The sequence below is a fragment of the Bidens hawaiensis genome, unplaced genomic scaffold (assembly GCF_021521415.1).
Source record: "Bidens hawaiensis isolate Kalapana, Puna unplaced genomic scaffold, B.hawaiensis_p1.1 tig00013007_1, whole genome shotgun sequence".
Classification (NCBI taxonomy): domain Eukaryota; kingdom Viridiplantae; phylum Streptophyta; class Magnoliopsida; order Asterales; family Asteraceae; genus Bidens; species Bidens hawaiensis.
The window spans coordinates 254,305-278,698 of NW_027492093.1; the positions used below are offsets into that span (position 1 = coordinate 254,305).

The following is a 24,394-nucleotide window of genomic DNA, read 5'->3' on the forward strand; positions in this document are numbered from 1 at the left end:
AACAATGTAAAATCTTATAGTACGCGAATGAGTTGACAATAGGTTGATAATAGTACATTGCAATTAATATAGTCGAGCGTGTGATCGTTTGTTCAATAGTTGTATGTTTATTTGACCTAACCAGAGTTCTTCGACACAAAAAGGCGAAAAAAGATTAAACATTTACAGTACCCATAAGATAATAATAATCAAACAAGAAACACAAGTAACAAAATACTTTACCTCTGCATTCTACATGTAAAAAAAGGGTATCCAGTCATCTCATTCATCCACCAATATTTGCAGCCTTTTTGTATATCAAGTTGTTTTGACCAAACCACAAGTCTTAGTTATTCCTTGATGAATCACGGTGTTTCTTTCTGCGTGACCGACCTGTAGGAGCGGGCTCAGCTAATGGACCAGACCATGTCTGAACAGGTTGTTTGGCGTATGTAAAATTGGAACTAAACGGGACATCAGGCGGGTCAAAAGTTGGATCCATATGATGTGATGAGCCCAATGGGTAACCCAGTGTGCCATCTTGGTGAGGTGGAGGAAATTTCTCACTTTTGCTCTTTGCATTTGCATGTGTAATTAACCGCCGTCTCTGCAAAGTAACACAATATAATATATAATTTCTATGCAAATGAAACAAATAAACTTAAATAAAAAGAAAAAACAGTTGAAGTGATTTGTTAACCGGCATACATCAATGTTCACTTGGAGCTCAGCATTGGCTTCAGGAGCAGGCATAGCCCGTGCATGTCTTTCACGGGTGCGGGTCTTTTTAACGCCATCAGCATTACTTTTACCCGCAGCTCTCAATCTACCAAAATAATATTCTCGTTAAATTTATGAAAACCCTAATTAACTATTTTTATTTATTCATTAATTCAATACGGCTTGTTGGATGGTTTTACATTACCTTCTAGCTTCTTCATCGCGTAACTTGGCATCCATCTCCTTGGTAGGTGGATATTTAGGAAGACTCGAAGGATCACACGCATAAGGTTTTGTTGTAAAAAACTGCATAACAATAAATCATGTTACGTTTACTTTATAAATTTCCACAAATTCAAATCGATAATAAATGATAATATATCTACAGTTCTCACTTCACTACTCAAAGCAACTGTTGCAGTTAGACGATCCGCAGGATCGATTGCGAGAAGAGTATCAATAAGTGGTAGCGATGAAGGCGGGAAATTTTTAAATGTTTCCGCAATGCATCGTTTATATGACTGTTGCGGCTTAAAAATTGTCGCGTGTGGCAGTTTTGACTTTTTCCAATATTCTTCTGATGGTGAACCACATAACTTAAAAATCTTGTGAAGCTGCTCCACCTGAAATTCAAAAAAGATACTTAAAACTCATAATGTCACACAATTTAAAATATAAAATGATTTAAAAAATCAAACTACCTCTGTGCGACCGGGCATTATCGGCTTTCCCGCCAATAACTCTGCTAAAATGCACCCTGCACTCCATAAATCAACACCTACACCATAATCAGTGGCTCCAAGAAGCAGCTCGGGTGGTCGGTACCATAATGTAACTACTCGGCTAGTCATCGGCTGCTTATGGTTCGGATCAAAAAACGAGGCCAAACCAAAATCGGCAATTTTCAAATTCCCACCATTAAGTAATAAATTTGATCCCTTTATATCCCGATGCAACACGTAACGATTGTGGCAATGTTCAAGCCCCGACAACAACTGATGCATATAACACTTAACCTAAAACATTCATAAATAAAAAATAGATTAATAATAAGTTAATTATACTATTTTGAGAAAAATATCATGAACTGACCTGAGGTTCGGTGAACTTGATTGTGGGACTAGCTGCAAGCCCAGCTAAATCATGTTCCATATATTCAAAAACCAGATATAAACTACAAGACATTCGTGATGTCACCAATCCTTCCAATTTAACAACATTTGGATGGTCTAAACGGCGTAATATTAAAATCTCTCGGGCCATAAACTTTACACTTTCGGGCTCTAAATTGTCAAACCGAACCTTTTTTAACGCAACTATTTTTCCCGTCATCGTGTCTCGAGCTTTGTACACATTGCTATATGTTCCTTGCCCAATCTAAACATCAAATTTTTATTCAATTATTATGCAATAACATTATGTAATTTATACTATCAAACAATTGACCTAATATTAACAGTGATGAGTATTAAACACTTACCTTATTAATCTTCTCAAAAGTATCGGCTCGTCTCGGGATCCAGCCATTGATCGCCTCGCCAGCAACAGCCGACAACCAAGCGGGCCAGCCCGCAGCCACCTGTTCACCATGAATATTCTTGGTTGGATTACCATGTCTAGGGTTCGGTTTCCGCCTTCTCTGTCTCAAGCTCCCATCTTTTTCCCCCTTATCACCGACCCCGTTTCCCGCATTGTGCCAGCCATTGTTTCCGGCATCAAGGCCTGCTGTTACACCCCTCTCTCTCCTCCCAGATTCAACATTTGAATCATTAGTTCTCTCTCTTCTTTTATCGGCTGCAAGCTCGGAACTTGGCGGACGGGAAGCCGAAATCTCTTTACCAAACACACAACCCATCAATCCTAATCTTTATAAACCCTAATCCTAACCCTCATTAGTCACTTCATGGCCAGTAAGTTAGAGTCCACAGAAACCCTAAAAAACAAAACTTTATGAATGAATTGGGTAAAGAATTGGAATTGGTGGGATAATAAGTGGAGGGAAATAATGGGTATTTGATAAAGATTGAATTGAAGAACCCTAGCTGCTTTAATTTACTTTTATGCCCAAGAAAGCAGGGGCAGTAATGATTCGGAGGGTCAAACATGAACAAAAACTAAAGGGTAAATATATATAAATAATAAAACAAAACAAGAAGCTTTAATTTGAGTGCTTTTGAAATAAATGAGTTGGTTTGATTGAATAATAAGATCTAAAAGAAGGGTGTTTGTGACTTACTGTGATGGTGATGACTGAGATTTGGTTGATGGTGGATCTGCTGCTGGTCAATTACACTAATTGGTATATGCCTTTCACCTACTCTGTAAAAAATAAAAAATTGGAATGTAGGATTTTTAAGTCTACTTTTGGTTCAAGAATATATATCTTAAATATATAATAAGAAAAGGATTCCAAATTTATCCCAATAAATAAAAGTTTTCAAAAATAGCATCTATATACACGTTTTTGACGACATGTTTGATCTTAACGCGTCTTTCACAATCTGTTTGGTCATCAAACACGTCTTTCACGACCTGTTAGCCGCCAACAAGTCTTTGACTTTCACGATGTACTTAGCCTCTTTTGTCATTGTTTTTTTTTAATATTATATTATTATAACTAATATATATTTTACAAATGACAATCATTAGTTTAGAAATTATTGACAAGTGCATCTAATGTAGGTTTCTTATTCTTAAATTGTCATCCATAGCTTTGTTAATCATGGGTAGTTTATTTTCATATTAAAAAATATTTGGACATTAGAAGTTATTTTGTGTGAAGTTTAAATGAATTTGATGTTATAAATCATATCAAACGATATCTTTATATATGTCGAATGATTACAATAGTTGGGGTGAAATAGCGCGACATTTTGTGAAAAGGTGCGGTAGTTGTGTAACATCTCGAAACTTTCGAGCCAATTTTGTTCATCTATAAACTTATAAAAGTTGAAAGACCAAAAATAAAAATATGAGTTATCGAACTCGTCGCGCTACGCAATGGCAAAGATGAAGTCCATCGCGCTAGGCAAAGAACCAATTTGCTATCCATTAATAGTAATTTGCTATTCTTCAACTCTCAAATAGCATTTTCCATGCAATCTTTAACTATTAGTGTCGATCAGTGAAACCCAACCGTCAGTGTCGCCCCTTGGACTCCACAAGTCTGCCAGGGGCGTTACCCCGGTACTCGCCACATTGTATTGAAGACACATAAATTCCTTAGTACCAAAATCTTAATAATGCTGAACGACTGTACCCACCCCCACCATTACCACCTCTCAATTTTGTCGGTCTTTATAACGACTTTTCATTTGGTCTACATGCAAATCTCAATTACCTAAAGTTGGTTGATGACAGTAAAATCGCCAACAATCTCCGATAGATCACATTTAAGGTTGTTCCCATGAGAAATAGGAGAGGGCATTTTTAGGGATGTAAACAATGCGAGCCCCAACTTGTCTATGCTCGAGCTCAACTTGTTTAAGCTTATAAGAGCTTAAGCTCAAGCTTGTTTAAAGTTCTATTTTAAAAGCTTGGGGCACAACTCATGAGTAATTTTCAAGGTTGGAGTTTGGATCATTTGTTATTAATTAATTCATTATTTGTATTGTATAACAATTTGCCAACTTTTGGGAGAGGGGTTTAGCGTTCATGAACAATGGTAAGTCGCTTGATTTGGTTCCAAGAGGCACAGGTTTGAGTCTAAGCGGAGCAAAGTGTCAAAATCGTTTATGAGGTTTGGTTAATAATGTGACTTTTGTCCAAAAAGCTTTTTATGTGCAATAGGAACATCGAGGCTTTCCACTTCTTTGATCTTAATTATGCCAACGAAAGGTAACCATATTGACATGTTAGACAACCCTTTAATCCGACCCGCTTTCTATTTCTTAAAAACGAAGTTATAGAACTGAATGCAGCAGAAAAGACATGTTAAATCATGTTTAGAATTCACATACTAGAATAGAAAGAAAACAAGACAATGAAACAAGTGGACCAACAAGCCGGACTTTTCAAAGCAAAAGGGTCAAAAATCAACCACTAGCCCAAACCATTTACACACTTTCTCGGGTCAACCCACTAAACCAAACCATCACACAGTTTTACTTTGCCAGCAATTTGATCATTTTCTAGAAATAAAACATGCAAAACTGAAACAAACAGTTTTCTTTACATTCAAAACCAAAATCTGAATCTGATAAAGAAAAATTGAAACAAACAGTATGCACTATGTATCACGCACACAAAACACTATGTTTCGTTTGATTTTTTAACACAGATTTAGCTTGATTCGTTAACAGCAGTTTTTAGTTATCATCTACTTCTTGTGTAGAAGCAAGTGACTGTATTGGCTTCTTAAACTGCACCAAGATCATGGTCATGTTGTCACATCCTTCTCCTGTAGATGTTGATGGCGCCAAACATTTATCAAACACTCGTTCACATATTGTTGACAGTTTATTTTCCTGCAAATGTTTTACAGTTTTAACACTTTGCAGTTTATAACTGTAATGATATCAAAACACGAGACTTACCGATTTCAATTGTTCATGAATAAAATCCACCAACTCTTGACTTGACAGGCAATCCCTAAGCATATGAAAAGTAAAACAATGTAGCAATGATTAAAGATCATAAAAGAATATTAATAATGGCACCACATATAATTATATAAACCCTTCCCTTACCAGATACCATCACATGCCAGCACAATAAACTCATCATCATCACATAGCTCAAGCTAAGAAAAAAAAAGCATGTCACATAAAAATAATTCAAACAAAATAAATATGTAGTGTGTAGAGACACTTACAGTGTTGACATCTGGATTTGCGGTTACCATCTGATTTTCAGCTGACAAAAACTTGTTTTGTTTAAATTCCATGTCACCTGCACAACCATCGCCATTATATTAAAAAAAATGCAGTCTCACAAAATTAATAATAGCATGGTTAAAATAAATAGAATACCTATAGCTCTTGTAAGATTGAGGCTGCCATTAACGCGTCCCGCATGAATAAACCCACCCGCTTTCAATATCCTATCTCTCTCGACTTCAAGCCCGGGCTTGTGATCTCTAGAAAGATTGTATGCCTGTGAAAATATAAACAACAATAAGTAACATTATTCTATAATTCAAAAGTAAGAATAATTCCTTTGATTAATATTATTATATTACCTCTCCTTTTCTAGAAATTACACAACGAGAATCACCGGCATTAGCAACAATAAGTTGATCGCCCCTCATGATAGCAACACATGCTGTGCATCCCGATGTGGGCCCCGCGAAATCAGAATGAGGCCCCTGCAAATTCACACTAAAACCAGTAAAACAGAAGTAAAAGAAAAATAAATAAATACAAAAATAACAATATTAGTACCTCCTCAAAAGCCCAATCATCAACTTTATTACTTGCTTCACCTCTTGGAGACCAAATGAGACTTTCAATCACACCCGTAAATTTGTTTAACTTATCTCCTAATATTGATAATTCCCTCCATCCCCTTTGTCCACGCATCATTTCATCCATTCTGCGTCACACAAAAAGATTAAATTTTAAGTTACAAACTTATAATTTGTTTACAATATATTAAAAGAACCTGATAAACGCCTTTTGTACAGAAGTTTCAATATCACCAGCAGAATATGCTTCATGTTTGACCACTTGTCGGTGAAGATACTTTGCACAAAATTTTGCAACAACTTTGCCTAAGGTGAAAATAATAAAAAGTAATAATAAAATTTATGGTCTAACATAGAATTTGAAAATGTGAATTAATATTTAGTACACACCTCCATGGCCATCATATACACCAAAGAAAGATGTAGTGAGGTCAAGATCAGGAACTGCAGCATGCTACAACACACAACCAGAAACATATTGAATATAAGAACAAATGTTAAATGCTGAAATTGTTATACACTCACAGAATCTTCCATTGTTGCACGCCATCCTTGCATTGATGACAAACCGTATCTGACACGTTCGTTCTCACCATCTTCAGAGAGCTTGTCCGTTTTAGGAGTACTGAGATATGTACCCATCTTTTAGCTGATATCACAATAAAACCAAATGGTAAAAAAAACTACCAACCTAATCAGGTAAAACTTTTACGAGTAATGAACCACATGTTAACTACGGGTGAGCCATAACCAAACCATTAATCAATGTAACCTAACAGAAAACCAACTTAACCGAAGCCAGTAACCGAATATCAGTTATCGTTTTTTTTTTTTTTTTTTGTATCTTCAGTTAACCGAAATTAACCAAACCGAACCATTCATATTTTCATATATTTTTAGCTTTTAAACCTCCATTTCACGTATTTCATGTTTTAAACCTCAATTTGATATATTTATACCTCCATTTCATCTATTTTTTCTAAGATTTTGGTGATTATCCGCACCGAACCCAACCAAAAACCGATTGGTTAATAGTTAACTGATGGCTTCGGTTTAGGCTAATAACCGAATCGAACCGTGCAGGCCCCTAACTTTAACTTAACTAATATATAATTACCAAAACTGAAGCAGTAATCGGTTAAAGATCCATAAAACCTAAAGAAGCATTAAAACAAAGAATACACAGCTGATAGCAACAAGCAAGCAACTCAAAGTCAAACACGGTCAAACGAATTAATATATGAAATAATTTCAATCAAATTAGCGGATCGATCATGATAAACAAAAACCCCCAAATTTCGGATCAAACAAAATTCGAATTGGAAGTCAACCGATCGATCAATTGAACATTAGTGACAGGTTGAGATGTAAACTTACTGATGAATTCGCGTAATTAAAGGTAATTGGACTGAAGTATAAGATGAAGCTATTAGGGTAATGATGGTGCTGACGGTGAAGGAACAAGTGTGTTGAATTGTGAGGTGATGGGGGTGACATGGTTGCAGTTTATTATTATTGTTATTATGGCTGTTCCGGTTGACTTGGGGTCAAACCACGAGCCATGGTGTGCGTTAAAAGTGAACCATGGGTCGGGACACCCGGACTTGGGTTCAACACGTGTCGGTTCAGATTATCAAGACTATCAATGTTTTAAAAACCGGTTTGAATCGGCCGGTTCAACCGGTTGAACCGGATTTCGATCACCAACCCAGTATTTAATACCCGGTTTATTCGAGCGGTTTTAGGGAACATCAAACCGGCCGGTTTTTATAAAAAACCGGTTCAAACCGTTAAACCGGTTTAAAGCCCACCATATTTTTATGCTTCAAGCCCAATTTTTTTATTTACAATTACCATTAACCTAGCATAATATTTATAGAACGGTGTTTCACTCACCATTGTTTCTCTTTACCCTAACTGATTATGCAAGAAGGATTGAACAAGCAAGTGGCATAATCGATTATATATAAGAATTAAGAATTGCTATTGAAGCTTCAATCTAAAGGTTGGTTTCTAATATGCTATTGAATCAATATGTGCCTTTTATATCGTTCCAATCGTGCTCCACGTTCACATCATCACATGCATTAGTAGTTGTTTGTTTTTAAGTATTTCACATTCTAGTAGTGGGTCATATTAAGTAGGTTAGTGGGTCAGTTAGTTTATTATTTCCATGGGTCGATATAAGGCTATTTATAAAGCCATCAGTATTTTGATTAGGATTATGAAGGAAGAAAATCAAGTGTTTTGGTATTGTGTTTTGAATATGGATTAACTTTTGAATGATATTTTGTATAGGATCATGTATTTTTTTTAGCTAAAGTTAGCATTAATATGAAACTATAAGGCAAACCATACAACCCGCTTGAACCTCCCGGTATCACCCGGTTCAACCGGTTGTACCATTTTAGTCGAACCGGTACGAATAAAATACCGTTTTTTAAAACATTGAAGACTATTACCTTTTTTACTTGGGGTTTATAAACTTCGTAAAGATTTTGACTAACACGTTGGATGGAAAGGTTAAAATTCAATTGAAATTTGGTATTTGGATGGATGGATTAAAGAAAACACACGTGTTTGGATCTGATAGGGTTTATCTCTCTTGAGTGCTTCGGGATGAATGTTTACATATGGGTTAGGTCGCGTTAAAAGTTGCTTCATGCAAAGTAATTAAACACAAGAAAGTGGTGTCTTGACAACCAGCATATGTTTGTATTATTTGGATTTGATACTTTTGGTTTCCTTAACGGCTTAGCCCATGAAGCTACTTAGTCGTGCCTAACTAGTCATGAATAGTAATATTATTACCCCAGGATCTATGAATGTTCATTTTTAAAAGACTTGGTTTTGCTATTTGAAAAGGGCTAACAACACAGTTTTTTGCCCGTTTGCCTTTGATTACAATCTAAACAGTAGTTTTTATAAATGAAATGGTGGTGTTATAAGAAAAATAAAGTTATGAAAAATAACCATAAAAGATATTATGATGGTGATAATATGTAAAAAGGTTACGAGGTTTTGAGATGAATGAGTTGGGTGGAGAAAGTGTGAGATGAAGGTATGATGATATGATAGGGGTCTCTAATAATTAGGAGTGTTCATGCATTGTGTATTGTCTAAACCACCATATGTTTGCAGTTTGATACATGTTGGTCTATATTAGACCATCTTTTTTATTGTTTGCTTTCAGCATTGAGTCCGTTCTCAAAAGATGTTAAGACCAGCCAAGGTTAAGTGTCGAATGTCTGTTGTACTTGTATATGAGAGATCAAGGTCATTTCTTCTTTTGATTCTCCTTTCAATAAACAACTTCTTCATCTTCAACATGCTATGCGAAATTACTTTCATATGATCACATATTATTGGTTTTAAAAACACCTCATAAAAAACAACAAAATCCTATGTACTTACTGTTAGGGCTCGGATTTTCGGCTCGGATATGTTCAGGATAACTTCAAGATACAGTATCCTGCCAAGCAACAAGTATCTTTAGTATATCGTTATACTAACAATTCAATCGCCTTTCTTTGATGTTTACCAGGTCATACAACTTCACATGATCTCCTAAAGGTTCAGACCACTAAGCAACTGCTATACATTGGATTTTTGGTATCCTGAAATGCGGTATATTCAGGATAACTTCAGGATACAGTATCTTCCAAACGACAAGAAATGGTCAGCAATTAATAAAGCATTAAAGATTGTAGAAGTTGGAGGGAGTTACAACTCGTTTATAACAATGATATGCAAGCCATAACCGCTCCAAGATCATAATTAGGACAATTAATACTCTTTATTGCTAGTTATTATCTAGTGATCCTTCTTGTAACTATAAATAGAAGCTATTTAGATCATATAAGACACACAACTTACACTCTAGCTATAGCATTACTTTGTAAACACGATCTAAAGAAGAAAGCTCCAAACACTTGTAACCCTTTTTGATTATTAATAAACTGGTGATGATAGTTTTCACCGCTTGGAGTTTTTTTCTTGTTATCCTCAGGATAACGGGTTTTTTCCTCGCAACAAATCCTTGTGTCATTACATTTACGTTCATTTTTATCAAGCACTTAAACCTCACTTACTAATTTGGTTACGAAATAACTTTTGTTAATTTTTACCCAAAACACTTACAATCTTACATATTTATACGCTGCTCATGGAAGAACTCTAAGATCATAAGGTAAACAGCAATATTCATTAATCAATTGTGTTTACATAAAATAATATATCTTGAATATAATAAGCTAATGATAATGATAATAATGTAATCCAATAATATTTGATACCGGAATAAATGACAATGTAGATTATCTCTAACACCCATATTTTATTTTCTTGAGTGATGTTTTATATGCTGAAAAGAAAGGTGTTTTCATTCAATCCTGTTGTTTCTTATTCACACACTTGAAATATTATTGGGGTAAGATTATTTTGCTAATAAATAAACAAAAAAGAACGCGTAGCCCGTTTCAACCCGTACTAGAAACCGACCCTAACCCTATTTTCATATGTTATCCGACACCTTACTTGACTCTAGCTTCCAAACTAACCATTCGGTTGTAAAATTACCATCTGAAAATATTGCAACTGTTTTCGCCTGGTAGCTTACTTGAAAGCTAAACTCAAGCAGAATGATGACAACGTGCGCAAATTAAAACTACAGCCAAGAATCAAGAGTATGAAATTCAACTTAATTGAAAACTTGTCAACAAAATGAGATCTTATACAAAAAATATTGATTGAAATTAGCATCTCTTGACTTTGCTTAAAAAGACAGACTCGAATAAGCATTATGCCAAGAAAACTGGCCAGAAATATTATTATGAGCGGGGTGAAATACATGGCTATTCCCGTCAGTTTAATGGGCAAGCTTTCTCAAACTACTGCTGTCTTTGTAACATAGTTCAAATTCATCGGTATTGTAGTACATGCAACCGGCATAAGCATCCATCTCTTTTGTGCACTTTTGACGGAGATCTTTCAACCTGCATGAGAACCGAGTTGTTTTAGAGTTTTCTACTGATTTCTTGAAAACTTTTAAGATAGATAAACTAAGAAACTAAATTTCAATAACCAAGCTAATAATTTTTTCACTTAGCTAGTTACCGTGTCCCATCCATGAATGCAATCAAATATTGTGACATAACTACTTTAAGATAAAGTAGTGTGACAAAGATTAGAAGACAGATAATCAGATATGAAGTGTGGATATGTATTTGCTCATTTGGCATGACTCGGAGTGAAGCATGCATACGGTGATAATACACACCGAGTGACTTTGTCTTCCTTTATCGAGGCACATGTCAGTGATAATACATAGTGAATAACAACATGGCAGTTGTGGCGACCAAAAACGAACAATGGGTGTGTGTTGGTGTAACATCTATGGATTTTTCTTGCAAAAACGCTAGTCTTTTGTGCTCGTATTAATTTCATCGTCTACATTTATTAGTGTTGAATTATGTGTCATTTATTGAATAACATTTTCTTTATATGCGTAATTATATGATCCTATGTTCATTTCATCATAACCGTGCTTAATCATTAATATAACACGTTGAACCGGAATGCCTAGATTAATATTTTATAACATGTAACAAAATATTTTGTTATTATTATTTTTATCCTAAGTATTTAAATTAATCATTTGATTTAAAAAGAGAACATTCTAGAAACTTCTATCTTAAACCTGTTTCTTAAATTTTACATTATCTAATTTATTTAATTTGAAAAAAAAAAGAAAAAAAAAAGTTAAATTAAAAAAAAAGTGCCGTGCACTTTCTCACATGCACACATATCTTTTTTTATTATTATTATCATTATCATTTTGTTTATAATTATTATAATTATAATTATCATTAAGTTATCTCTTGATCTTTAAATAAGTTTTATCTCTATCGCAATCATATTCAAACCTTAACTTTTGGCCTATAAATAGAGCCCCTCCTTCTCATATTTTTTTTTCACACCAAATCTCATTCTCTCTAAGCATAATCAAGTAAGTTTTATATGTTTTCTTAGTTGTTCTTCATATATCTTTGATTTTGATCTTGTTCTTTTGAATTTCCTTTAGTTTGTTCCTATGTTCTTGAGTTTTTTTTTGAATCTTCATAATTGTTCATATACTCTCACCATGATCATCATAAATTGTTAATAAACCCTAACTTTTGCTCTAAAAGATTATGATGATCATGTTATTCCAAGAAATCATAATTGTTTTCTCATAATCTTGGATTAAATTATAATTTTTCCATGAACAACTATGAATATTCTTATGATCTTCAAAAAAAAAACTCATAAAGTTATCATAACTAAAAATTATATTTACATAATTGGTCCTTATACTTTAATAAATGTCAATAAATATCCTAAATTATAATATTTACACTTTAAACCATATACTTTCATAAATGTTAATAAATATCCTAAACTATAATATTTACACTTTGAATCCTACACTTTCTTAAATGCCAATAAACACCTAAACTATATGATATTACACTTTTAACCTCGTACTTTATTATTTATGAAAACCATTCTAAAACATTTTGAGTTAGTATACAAATAGAGTATAAACCGAATATGTATGTATCTGACAAGCAAACGGTTCTGTCTAAGGCAAGAGTGGCGTAAATAATCCCATTGAACCCGTGACTCTTACCTGGGAATCAACTTGCTGGAGGTCATGCTCTTGGTTTAGAACATTCTAGTATGCGACACTCTAACTAATTTAAAAATCAAACTTAATCTAGGGCATCCCGTAATCGGTTCAACAAACTCTTGCTCGTGTTCGTGTTCATCCGTCAAGCAAGGTGAGTTCATAGCCCCTTTTCATGCTTTTAAACGTTTTATACTTCGGGGTGGAAACATGCAACTTATTTATTCTACGTTTTATACATGCTATTTGATTCAAGCTTTATTTCATTATATTCGTTATGTGTAATCATTACAAGGGTATACTTAATCGCATGTACAACCATTAACTTGTTAAGCCCGTGGTAGTATGATGATAGATCTATTGGCCCGACCCGCCCACTCAGGCCTCGGGTAGAGGCTTGTGTGTTCAGAATCCGACGATCGTTAAACATTAAACATAATAGTCTAATCGTGGATTAGACGACTCGCTAAACGTGTCAGAGGTTTGGTTGTAATCACTAAAGTATACAAAGTAACTTAACACATATGGAATGTTTTCAACATAAAATTTATTTTTTTCAAAACCTATGTTCTCACCAACTATTTTTAGTTGACACTCTCGCATGTTTTTCAGGTGATGGAAATTAAGTTATGAAGATTCTTGAAGTTTCATATAGGGCATGAGTCAAACTTAGAAGTTGAATGAATAAAGTGCTATGTCATATTTTCTATTTGGATTATATTTGAATAATTCGTTGGTTTCTTTTAATAGGAGTTTTTACATTTAATACCATGTGCATGATTTCAATCTACGCACGCCCCGGCGTTTCCGCCTTCGGCCGGGGGGTGTGACAGTTGGGTCGGCTCCGTTTGACTTACAAGAGTTTTAGCGGAGTTTGGCTAGTGAGTCAAGCTTGGGGTTGACTTATTCATTAATTTATTTCTATACGTTTAATTATTTTTATATGTTTTAATAAAAATCTTAAGCGGGTCTAACCTTGGCTCGAGCTCTTGTAGTACCTTAAGCGAGCCAAAACTCGACTCGAGTTTGGTTATGTAATGTGAATTTAGTGCATACTTGCATAAAAATTCAAAAGAGGTAAGACTTAAAAATACACAAGCCTTGACGAGTCAAAACAAGCTTACCGTGTAAGGCTCAAGTTTGGACTTGAAGACTGAAAGAATTTTATTTGAGGCTTGGGCTCAGCTACTTTAAAAAGCTCAGCTTGTTTCGAACTTTTTATCGATTCGAGCTCGAGTAGCTCGACTCGCTTGCACCTATAGTGTTGGGTAAAATTACAAAAGATATCCTTTACTATCTCTTAACTTGTAATATAGCCTCAGTATTTTTTTTATACGGTTTGGTTCACGATATGAAAAAAAAAACAAGTTTTAAGGTTATGTTCATGATGTTGGTGATTTTAGAATCAATAATATCACTTTGGTATAGTTGGATTGAATTTGATCTAATGAAAGACTAAAATAAACATTAACACAACTTGAGAGGTGTGGAGTTCACATTCGTTCAAGACCATTCTAAGTGTCCGCCACTAAAAATTAAAAAATATCTATAGTTCATAAGGATGAAGCCTTTTATAACTTTGGGTTCCAAAGGGGGCGTTATCTTATATCATTGGTGTCAAGAAAGCTCAGTAGTAAGTTATTATTGAGGTTCATGTAAAACTTGGTGCAATACCAGCTTGAAGGACCCGAATAGTTAATACGAAAAGTATAAGGGTGGTACGGAAGATTTTAAGGGACGGTTTGGTGGAGATCAAAAGTTCATAGACCAAGTTGAATAACCTGGTGTCATAGTTATCTTTTATTTATTATTAAATAAGTTAGAAGTCTAGTATAATTATGTTTCTTAATTTGAGTAGGATTAGAATTGTGGGTGTTATCTAAACCCATCAAAAGGTTTATTTTTAGTGTGGTAGAAAGTATTTTGTTCTTGTTTCTTAGTAATGAAAAGAGTCGCATAAACGTTTTATACAATATCATCTTTGGTGTTATTGATTCACATGTCAAAGGTTTAACAAGTGGTATCAGAGCCTAACGATCCAGGCTCGCGTTTTCGATCGGCGGAAAGATACGGTTCAAGATCACTACAAGGAGTAAATCATAGGCTACTTAAAGATCGACTGAAGCCATCCGAAGGTACGTATCTAGAAGCGAGTACCCTTGGTTTGCTTGTTCGATAGTTGGTGAGAAGTAATACTGCTGCCATCCATTGGAATATATATTATAGTGGTCTTTTGTGAGTTTGGGAATTTTGTTCATTGGTGCGTCACCAACAAAGAGGCAATAGGTTTTATTATTTTGGTTACTTTTGTCTTCTTGTGAGATAATAATTGCCGCCACCATTTATCCTATACAAACTCGTGTGTTTAATTTTTGGGGATTAAAACTGCGGTCAGTAATTGCAAGACAAACGTAACAAAGTAAAATTTCTGGTGTATCTGATTGTAGTGAGTTTCTGATCGCAGGAAGAAAAAAAAAACCCGCTCCTAACATAAAAATTTATCCATAATCCCGTAACCAAAGCAATGGCTGAATTCCAAGTCGTAGGAGGAATCAAGAAGTTGAACCAGAGCAACTACAAACAATGGTCGACGTGCATCAAATCGTATCTTCAAGGTCAAGATCTTTGGCAGGTAATGTACGGTACCGAGACGAGACAACCCGCGGACGATATTAATGGTAGTATCGGGAAGTGGCAGGTGAAAGCGGGTCGAGCAATGTTTATCGTCAAGACAACGGTGGATGATAATGTTCTTGATCACATTCAAGATCTCGAATACCCAAAGCAAGCGTGGGATATGCTAGAGACCTTATTCATGAAGAAGAACGATGCTTGATTGCAACTAGTCGAAGGTGAGTTGATGAGGATTTCCCAAGGTGATCTTCCGATCGCACAGTATTTTCGTAAGGTGAAGAATCTATGTCGCGAGATAGGAGAACTCGATCCACAGTCTCGGGTTAGCGATGCTCGTATGAAGCGGATACTCATCCACGGTTTAAGGCCGGAGTATCGTAGCTTCGTTACCGCTATCCAAGGGTGGGTGACCCAACCGAGTATAACCGAGTTCGAGAATATTCTTGCTGGTCAAGAAGCCTTAGCAAAACAGCTAGCCGGTGTGTCAGTTAAAAGCAAGAGTGAAGCCTTGTATGTCGGAAGGAAGGAGAAGTATCGGTTCAACAAAAATAAAAACCTTGATGGCGATAAAGGCAAGAGTAAGTGCTGGGAAAATGAGAAACGTGAACGACCGAATAAGAAAGAATGGAACAGAAAGAGTCGAGTTGAAAACTCTGAAGAAGATTCATCGGATGAAGAGAACCGAGACAAGGAATCAAGGTACCAACCAAAGCAGTTTCCTTTTCGGTGCCATAACTGTGGACAAAAATAGCATATGGCAAAATACTGTCGAGAACCTAAGGAGGAAGGTAATGTAGCTGTTGTTAAAGAAGAAGAACCATGGGATGTGGTGGTTAATATGGCCGAGGTTCAGAAAAAGTACGCGGTTGACGCCGAACTCAAGCCGAACTTGGTAGATGAATGGTTTGAAGTAGGCTCTTGTTGGTGGACAAATCAGGAAGTAGTGCCAGAGTCAAATCCGTTGAAGGCAACCTTGGAATCATCTATTGTTATTTTGAATTTAGATGATGAGGAAATTGTAGTTGAGGAAGAAAATATGGTTGATCAAGACGTAATCGTGACAGTAACCGAAGAAGACGAGAAAGAAACCGTGTTGAATGAAGAGCACGAGGAAATAGTTCCGTCTCATGTTACGGATTGTCATGGTGGAATAGAAAACGTTGAAGATCAACAAACCAACAAAGTTGACGTTGGAGTTTGCATGAGGTTCATGCATAGTTCGGGCTATCCGAATGAACAATCGAATGAAGGAGTTAAGTTCGAGAGGGAGCATGCATCAAGTGAAGATGGGAGAATTGCTTTGAGTACCATGATAGTTGGTCATGAAGTTGAGAAAGCAAAAGTTGTTTCCTATCTGAAACCGGGTGATGCAGTTCTAAAAAGTGGTAATCTCGAAACTAGCTCAGTAGTCAACAGGAATAAGAAACCTGATGGTAGATTGAAAAAGTCGAATCCAAGAATCAAGCTCAAAGAGGTGAAGGTGTGAACGATCTTGGAGGAACAATCGAAGTTGGTATTGATAGGGAGTGTCAAACTTGGTGCAATACCAACTTGAAGGACCCGAATGGTTAATAGGAAAAGTATAAGAGTGGTACAGAAGATCTCAAGGGGCGGTTTGGTGGAGATCAAAAGTTCATGGACCAAGTTGAATAACCTGGTGTCATAGTTATCTTTTATTTATTATTAAATAAGTTAGAAGTCTAGTATAATTATGTTTCTTAGTTTAAGTAGGATTAGAATTGTGGGTGTTATATAAACCCATCAAAAGGTTTATTTTTAGTGTGGTAGAAAGTATTTTGTTCTTGTTTCTTATTAATGAAAAGAGTCGCATAAACGTTTTATGCAATATCGTCTTTGGTGTTATTAATTCACTTGTCTAAGGTTTAACAGTTCACAACTAGGGATGAGGCGTTTACGGTAGGTACTGATTCGGTACAAAGTTTTGAGTTTTTGGTATTCTTATTTCCCGAATTTTACACGAAATACCGGTACCGAACCGAACATTTCGGTATTGGCACCAAATATTTGAGATTTTCAGGATCGGTACAGTACAGGTTGATGCTAGACTGTCGCTATCTAGTCAAAAGCAATTAAATCAAGGTCCTAATCACCTAAGCTAGTCAGGATAAGTAGGGTGTCGAGCCACGAGGAGTATGTGGTCAGTGTAAAGTGTAAACGATTCCTAACATTATGAAGTAATTCAATTAAAGTGCTGATCACACTAGCAAACAGTTGGGTTTTAATACTGATCAAGCAATTAAACAACTTTCAAACAATTAACAAAGACAAATCACACCCGGGAATCTAAGTATGTAACCTAACAGCAAACTCATGCAACTTAACAGATAAACCATCATGTGTCAACTACAGACTGACTAACCGGTTAAACCTTGGCATCCACGCTCGCTAACACACGGCACTGGTTATCAAACGGTCCCTGCCAGTGTGACTCAACTAAGGGCAAACGTATGCTTTCTTGCAATTAACAGGTCAAAACCATGCTACAAGTAATTATCATAGCAACTGGCACACTAATCGTTCTGATCGAAATAAACCTAAACTGATGTTGTGCACTATCATACTAGACATCAATACTCATAGATTAACATCAACGATAGTTACAATCAATTCGTTCTTAATACATGAGAAAAACTGAAAGATACAATACTCTACATCCCGGGCATGACTCGAAGGAACTAGCCGCCCATCGGCATCTCTCGGGCTTCAGTTATGATCTGGTATGACATGTATGATGCTTGGAGATGATTGGAAGTGATGGTAGCTCTCCTTATTGCTCTGAAAATCGACTGGAAGGTGAAGAATGGCGTCTAGGGTCGTCAAAACGTAATATAAACTCAAACCCTAACTTTCACGATTCTGGGGACCATCGCGTAGCGCGATGGTCTCCTCTCCTGGTCCATCGCGCTACGCGATGGACCAAAGTTAACGCAGTCAATAATGAAGGGCATCGCGTAGCGCGATGCCCTGTCTTCCACACCCATCGCGCTACGCGATGGGTGTCTTCAGTCAGCAAGTCCATAAAATTGTCTCGATTCGCGTGCTGGACATCCCGGGTCTTCATTCCATGCTCGTACAGGTCCAAATTAAGCGCGTTAAGTACCCTTGACCTAAAACACAATAAACATGTATGAAGTACCAAAGTTCCTAAACTAAACGAGTAAAACGACTAAGTTAACATACTAATATATGTACAAATAAACCGAAAATCACAGGTACTATCCCGAGCTCATTCCTATTCACAACGATTAGTGGTAAGTTACTGCTGAGCAATAGTAACTTAACTTAGTTATAACTAAGTTCATTACTTGCTATGCTTGGTATTAGATACGTTTAGTGCTAACGATGTTCCATATTATCTATGAGAACTGAAAACACTTGATTAGTACTTAATTGTTGTACATTTCTACCAAGTTTACACTGTTGCAAGCAATTATAATCCTCAATTAATTCACACTGATATGTCACAATTTATACAAGTTTACAATACATATTAAGCCCTATTTATTAGTGCTTTATTGGCAAACTTACTTGATTTGACACTTATTTAGCTTCTATTTAAATTTGCAATTCATATTGGCGTGTTGAAGAATAATGATTGAAGGTTTTATGAAAATTGGAGTGAAGCATATACGCACCTCACCTAAATACAACCATGCTCCCAAATGATGCGCAAGTTGTGATTGAGCCAGCGTCGTCATCAGTGCGCACCCACATGGTCGTGGCCCTCATTTTGCCTTCCGGGATCGTGTCGAAGAAATTCAATTAAGCATGGACATGCCCACAATACTTAAGATGAATGCGACTAGTACCTCTACGACAACTCCTGAGCCAAGACAAAAACGACAACAAGAATAGATACATCGCAAGACATAAAATAGGTTGTTGGGTTCAACATAGTCATGTTGAACCAAGCACGATTGTGCTTCTTCTTCTCAATTAGTATAAATACTCATTAGAACAAATTTCGATCGTTGAGTCTTTGGTTCATGTCACCTAGCTACAATCCTTATTTGATTTTCTCAAATGATTATAACAAATTTTGAAGGCATGTAACACCAAGCTTGATTCAAGCCATCTACCTACAATCCTTGTTTGAGTTTCCCATTCTTACCATGAATTTTGTTAGCTTTTTAAGCATATTTATACTTTAATTTCTTTTAAGTCTTATGGGCTAAACATCTTTAACATTTTGGCTTTGATGCTACCTATGCTATGATGATAACTTTTATATGATATTCTGGCGATAATTATGTTGATGTGTATAACGTGTATACCAATATTGTGATATTCATTTAATGACTATGTATACCAATATTGTGATATCATTAGAGTGTGTAAATCGGTGTTTGCCCGTCTGCATTTTGCAGCGATCTACAAACTACTATTTAATGATATTAGTTGGTGTAGTTTTAAAATATTGAAAATCGGATCTTTTTGTATTGTATATTGAGCATCTCTCGCATCTTGCTAGTTCTGGGCAGTTTTTTATAATGAAATTTTAGCTGAAAAAAAATACAATAGAATCATATTCCATGAATTTGTTCAAAATTGTTATCACGAGTTTATGTTCAAGATTGAGAGTTGAAGTCGGTGGTCATGACGTATTCGTCGGCGAGCTGTTGACGGAGGTCGGAAGCCTCTAATTTATGGGCGGAGATACCGGTGGAAAGAGCAAATGAGCATTGGAGGTGACTATCAATTTTAAATTCTAACTTAATAAAAAATGCATTTTAATATTTTGAGGCTGAGCTGGAATTAAATGAGATAAGGTGATTCTATATTCCTTTTCTGTATTTAAAAACCATTGTTATTTGTGTGGTCCGTATATGATTTCTTTAACAAATGTCGTTTCTTTAATTGGTTTTATCAGTTTTTTTTTAAATAAAAACATGACAAATATAAATTATAATTAGTTATACTGTTCCTCTTTCCTGTACAATCTATACATTACGGATTTGATATATTTTAGTATTGAAATTTACGTGTTTAATTAGTTCAAAGTTTTGCAAACGAGTAACACCAATGGTCAACGCTATGGTAATCTACATTCTACGTAGACATTAACAGTTGATAATCGTTAGTGTTTACTTTCACGCTAGCCCAAGATGAAACAAAGGTCGGGGAGTAATCTTATGTGTTGACTCGAGCTTGTATGATTTGTTGCTCTTGAGTTCTAGCAATGGATTGGATTCGAAAGCTTTTTTTTATTTCATGATAAAGATACAAACTTGTCAACCATAACTAGATATTTTATTTTGTGGAAAATGAAGACAATATAAGTTCAAGCTTGGATTTGTATATCTAAATTATTTCTCTTATGCTAACTCAAAGGGAATCTTATTATTTTATGTAGAAATTATGTTTCATTTTTAAATATATAAGTAGAAGTATTCGACCACGTTTGACAATAAAGGTGGTCGCCAACTCGTTACTCTGAATATGTTTGAGCAAATATTACAAGATAGTATGGCTTCCATAATACCTACTTTATCATGATTGGAGTTTCTGAGAAAGCAAATGTAAAGTTAATGGTTTTCTCATATGCTATGAATGTGGTTTTATAATGGACTGATTACATATATGCAAGCATATATGATATTACGCTAATGGGCCACTTCATATCACTACCATGGAGATCTTCATGCAGCCTTATACGTCCCACTGTTAACAGTGATCGACCTATGACTTTTTCTATTGTGTTGGTAGATCTGTCTAGATGGTTTCTTGTTATGTGCGGTTCGTTCTGTTATATGTAATTGACTATTGGCTTCAAAGTATACCAAAAATATTTTTTAAAATTGATCGAATGTAAAAGAAAATACATCAACACACAAATTTAACATGATTAATCTACTTGAGTAGAATTCCAAATACAAAACATACGTAGTTAAATTTCAGCGAATGTGCTAATCTAAGATATTTTAACTTATAATATTCTCTTTTTTTTTCTTATAGTAATTTATATATTTTTCCTAAAGTAAAATATAAGAAGTTAATTTGGTTAGAAACGTAATATTATTACAATAACACTAAAAAACATAAAGGCTATTACAAAATACGAGATTCATTTATATCGCATGTATAATACCTTATTAAATACGTAGAGTATGAATAGGTTGAGTTATGTAAACAAAAGACAGGTTATGCTAAACTGGCATCTCCCTATTATTTATACTTACTAACTTTTATGGTAACGTCAGTCATTTGCTGATTTTACTCACTAGGGTACTTTTAACATACTTGAGGTACATTTAACCAACCCTTTCAAATTATTAATTTCACATGACTTTCGTAAGCTATTTACGTCAACATTTCTTTTATACATATTCGAAAATATTCAAAGTACCCTATTTACCCTCTAACAAGAGTATAACAATTATAGCATTCGATAGTGTTGGATGAAATTCGATAGTGTTGGATGAATGGTTTGGTGTTTGATTGGAGTTGGATAGATGGTGAGAGGAATTCGATAGTGTTGGATGAAATTGGCAGTATGGAAGCTTCTATTACACCGATGGTGTTTCCGGATGGAGAGGATTATTGGAGGTGGGTCGGTGGTGGGTCTAGTGGTTTTTCTGTCGGAACAGTTAAAAATCTTATTCGGGCCCAGAGTGGTTTCTGTGGCTCGGGGTCGTTTCGGTGGTGTAGATGGGTTCCGGTTAGATGTAATATTTTCGCTTGGAGAGCTGTTTTGGGTAAAATTCCGACTGTTGACACGTCTTGTTATGTGGCTTCGATTATTTGGCAAGCTATTGCGTCATGGTGTGGTATTAATAATTTTTTTGCCTTCTCCATGGAGGATCTGATGGAGGTGCATAATTATGTTGGGCTTAAAGGATATGCTAAATCTGCTTTTCAAGGTATTGTGATTGTCAGCTGTTGGCGAATATGGAAAGCTAGGAATGATTGTGTTTTTGACCGTAAAATTGTTAGGGTGGGTGATTTAATTAGTGAGATTAAATCCCTAAGTTTTTTCTGGTTTTCTAATAGGTTTGATAAGTATTCCCTGTCTTGGGATTCGTGGTGTCGGTTTACGTTTATGTAATTGGTGTTTGTGGGTGGTTTTGCCTTTTTTTGGGCTGTGTTAATAGAAATTTTCTTGTCAAAAAAAAAATTATAGCATTAATTAGTATTAAATAGCCACAAATGTTAATCATGATATAAATATGAACCAAACAAAAACCAGATACAGAAGTATAACATATGTTTTATATAAAACTTGCGTGTGCATTTTGAAAAGAGAAATGACTAATATGATAAAACTATCGGTTTTCGTCCTTATAGTTTCTCTGCCTTAGATCCTATTATAGTTAGCGGTAAAATATAACATAAGTAGGATGTGTTTGTTTTTCTAATGAATGCTTGTGTATGCTCTTTTGTCTACGCCGCGCAGACCACACGCAAACATTGTCATCTACAGACTATTTGTTTTTTTTCTAAAATCGTTTCATTAAAAAAAATGTTTGCGCAAACTCTCCTTGGTGCAGACCTGTCCATCAACTTCTAAGATTTTCTAAGGTCTGGAGGTGGTTAAACACCACCGCATACCAACACCCACTGTCCACAACCACCATCACCAGCACCCACTACCATCGTTCCTACACCATCGTTAGTTTATTTTAACAATCTACGGACGTTAAAAAATAAATAGTCTTCTTCTTACAAACTACAAATGTTTGATTCATCGCTTTTCCTATCTATACTATATATAAAGCATGCGTGAAAGACCTCTTAATTTTTAAAATGTATCAAACTTGTTGCTTTAAGTACAAACATGCATAGGATCAAGACATTTTAGAAGCACTTTTGTCTTTTGATAATTTTGTCTTTTAGCAAAATCATGCACGATTAATTTAATTTATTCAAAAATAATTACAAATTTGATCTTTTAACTTTAATCACATTTTGTTAATTTATAAAATTGTTATATATACCCCTTATTTTAAAAGAACTACCCCACGGCGTTTAAACGCTTATAACTTTTTCACGTGTTAATATTTTATAAAAAAACATCATATCATAAAAATGAGTATTTTATTATCTTTAAATTGAGTATGATATTGCTATATTTTTTCATTTAAAAAGCTTAATGTGTTACGTGATTACCATTAAGGGCCGCAAACGGGTCGGGTGGGTTCGGCCGTTCGGGTCATGGGTCTAAAAGGTTAAGGTGCGTGTCGATACAAAAAAGGTTAATGTAGCGTTACGTGTGCACCGACACTAGCTTGATTACGCGCGTGCAGTCGTGTTGTGACATGCTTACTAACACCGGTTAAGCTTCCAGTGCCGCATTATGAGCATACTATCGCCAGGTTACGCGCATATTGTTGTGAAGTTACGCACTTACTAAAACAGTAACACTGGTTACGAGTTCGATATCATGTTTCCGTACATACTCCGCTGCATCGCACGAACATATAGCTAGTAGATATTTACAGATGTGGTCCACATAATACAAACATTTTACTTCTAAAAAAACAAACACATTAGTGTAAGAGTCTTAAATTTAAGGGAAAATCCTCAAAATGGCCCATTTACAAAATGAGATTCCAAATTTGTCCCTTCAAATTCAAGTTACCAGTTTTGTCCCATAGGTATCTCATCGCCGTCGACGTGTTAGGGAATACTGACGACGTATTACTAAATGAACCGGAGAACGACGCGTGGCCGGAATAGGTCGTATATGATGTTTTCTCCATGCCATTTCATCGCAGGCGATTTGTTATACATGTTCTTGTTCATGACGTCAACGCCGGGCTGCCATACCTGACACCCGTGTTCACATCGCCTGCGACGGCTTACCGGATCATGGCCGACGACTTGTTGACAAAACATAGGGTTGACGATGAATTTCTGGTGCTAACGCAGGGTTGAAGATGCGTTTTTGGTGCTAACGTAGGGTAGACGATGCGTTAGTATTAAAAACGGGCTCAACTCATGCGTTTAGTATTTGAAGGAATTTAATTCCA

General features: G+C 35.5%; 3 protein-coding genes across 3 annotated transcripts; 1 reads left to right on the forward strand and 2 right to left on the reverse strand.

The window, feature by feature from the left end:
- Positions 1-33: 33 nt before the first annotated feature.
- LOC143542992 (putative serine/threonine-protein kinase At1g54610) lies at positions 34-2,649 on the reverse strand. Its single transcript, XM_077035430.1, has 7 exons — positions 2,180-2,649; positions 1,792-2,076; positions 1,401-1,715; positions 1,095-1,322; positions 905-1,005; positions 688-805; positions 34-586 (listed from the first exon to the last, which is right to left on the reverse strand). Exons 1-7 carry the CDS (start codon positions 2,552-2,554, stop codon positions 326-328), a joined length of 1,683 nt encoding a protein of 560 aa, XP_076891545.1. The 5' UTR covers positions 2,555-2,649; the 3' UTR covers positions 34-325.
- A 2,270-nt stretch (positions 2,650-4,919) lies between these two features.
- On the reverse strand, positions 4,920-6,746 carry LOC143542993 (putative protein phosphatase 2C 21). Its single transcript, XM_077035431.1, has 10 exons — positions 6,629-6,746; positions 6,494-6,557; positions 6,301-6,409; positions 6,081-6,231; positions 5,879-6,004; positions 5,670-5,793; positions 5,513-5,589; positions 5,388-5,440; positions 5,235-5,289; positions 4,920-5,165 (listed from the first exon to the last, which is right to left on the reverse strand). Exons 1-10 carry the CDS (start codon positions 6,743-6,745, stop codon positions 5,007-5,009), a joined length of 1,035 nt encoding a protein of 344 aa, XP_076891546.1. The 5' UTR covers position 6,746; the 3' UTR covers positions 4,920-5,006.
- A 15,097-nt stretch (positions 6,747-21,843) lies between these two features.
- On the forward strand, positions 21,844-22,470 carry LOC143542984 (uncharacterized). Its single transcript, XM_077035424.1, has one exon. The coding sequence runs from the start codon at positions 21,844-21,846 to the stop codon at positions 22,468-22,470; it is 627 nt and encodes a 208-aa protein (XP_076891539.1).
- Positions 22,471-24,394: the final 1,924 nt, after the last annotated feature.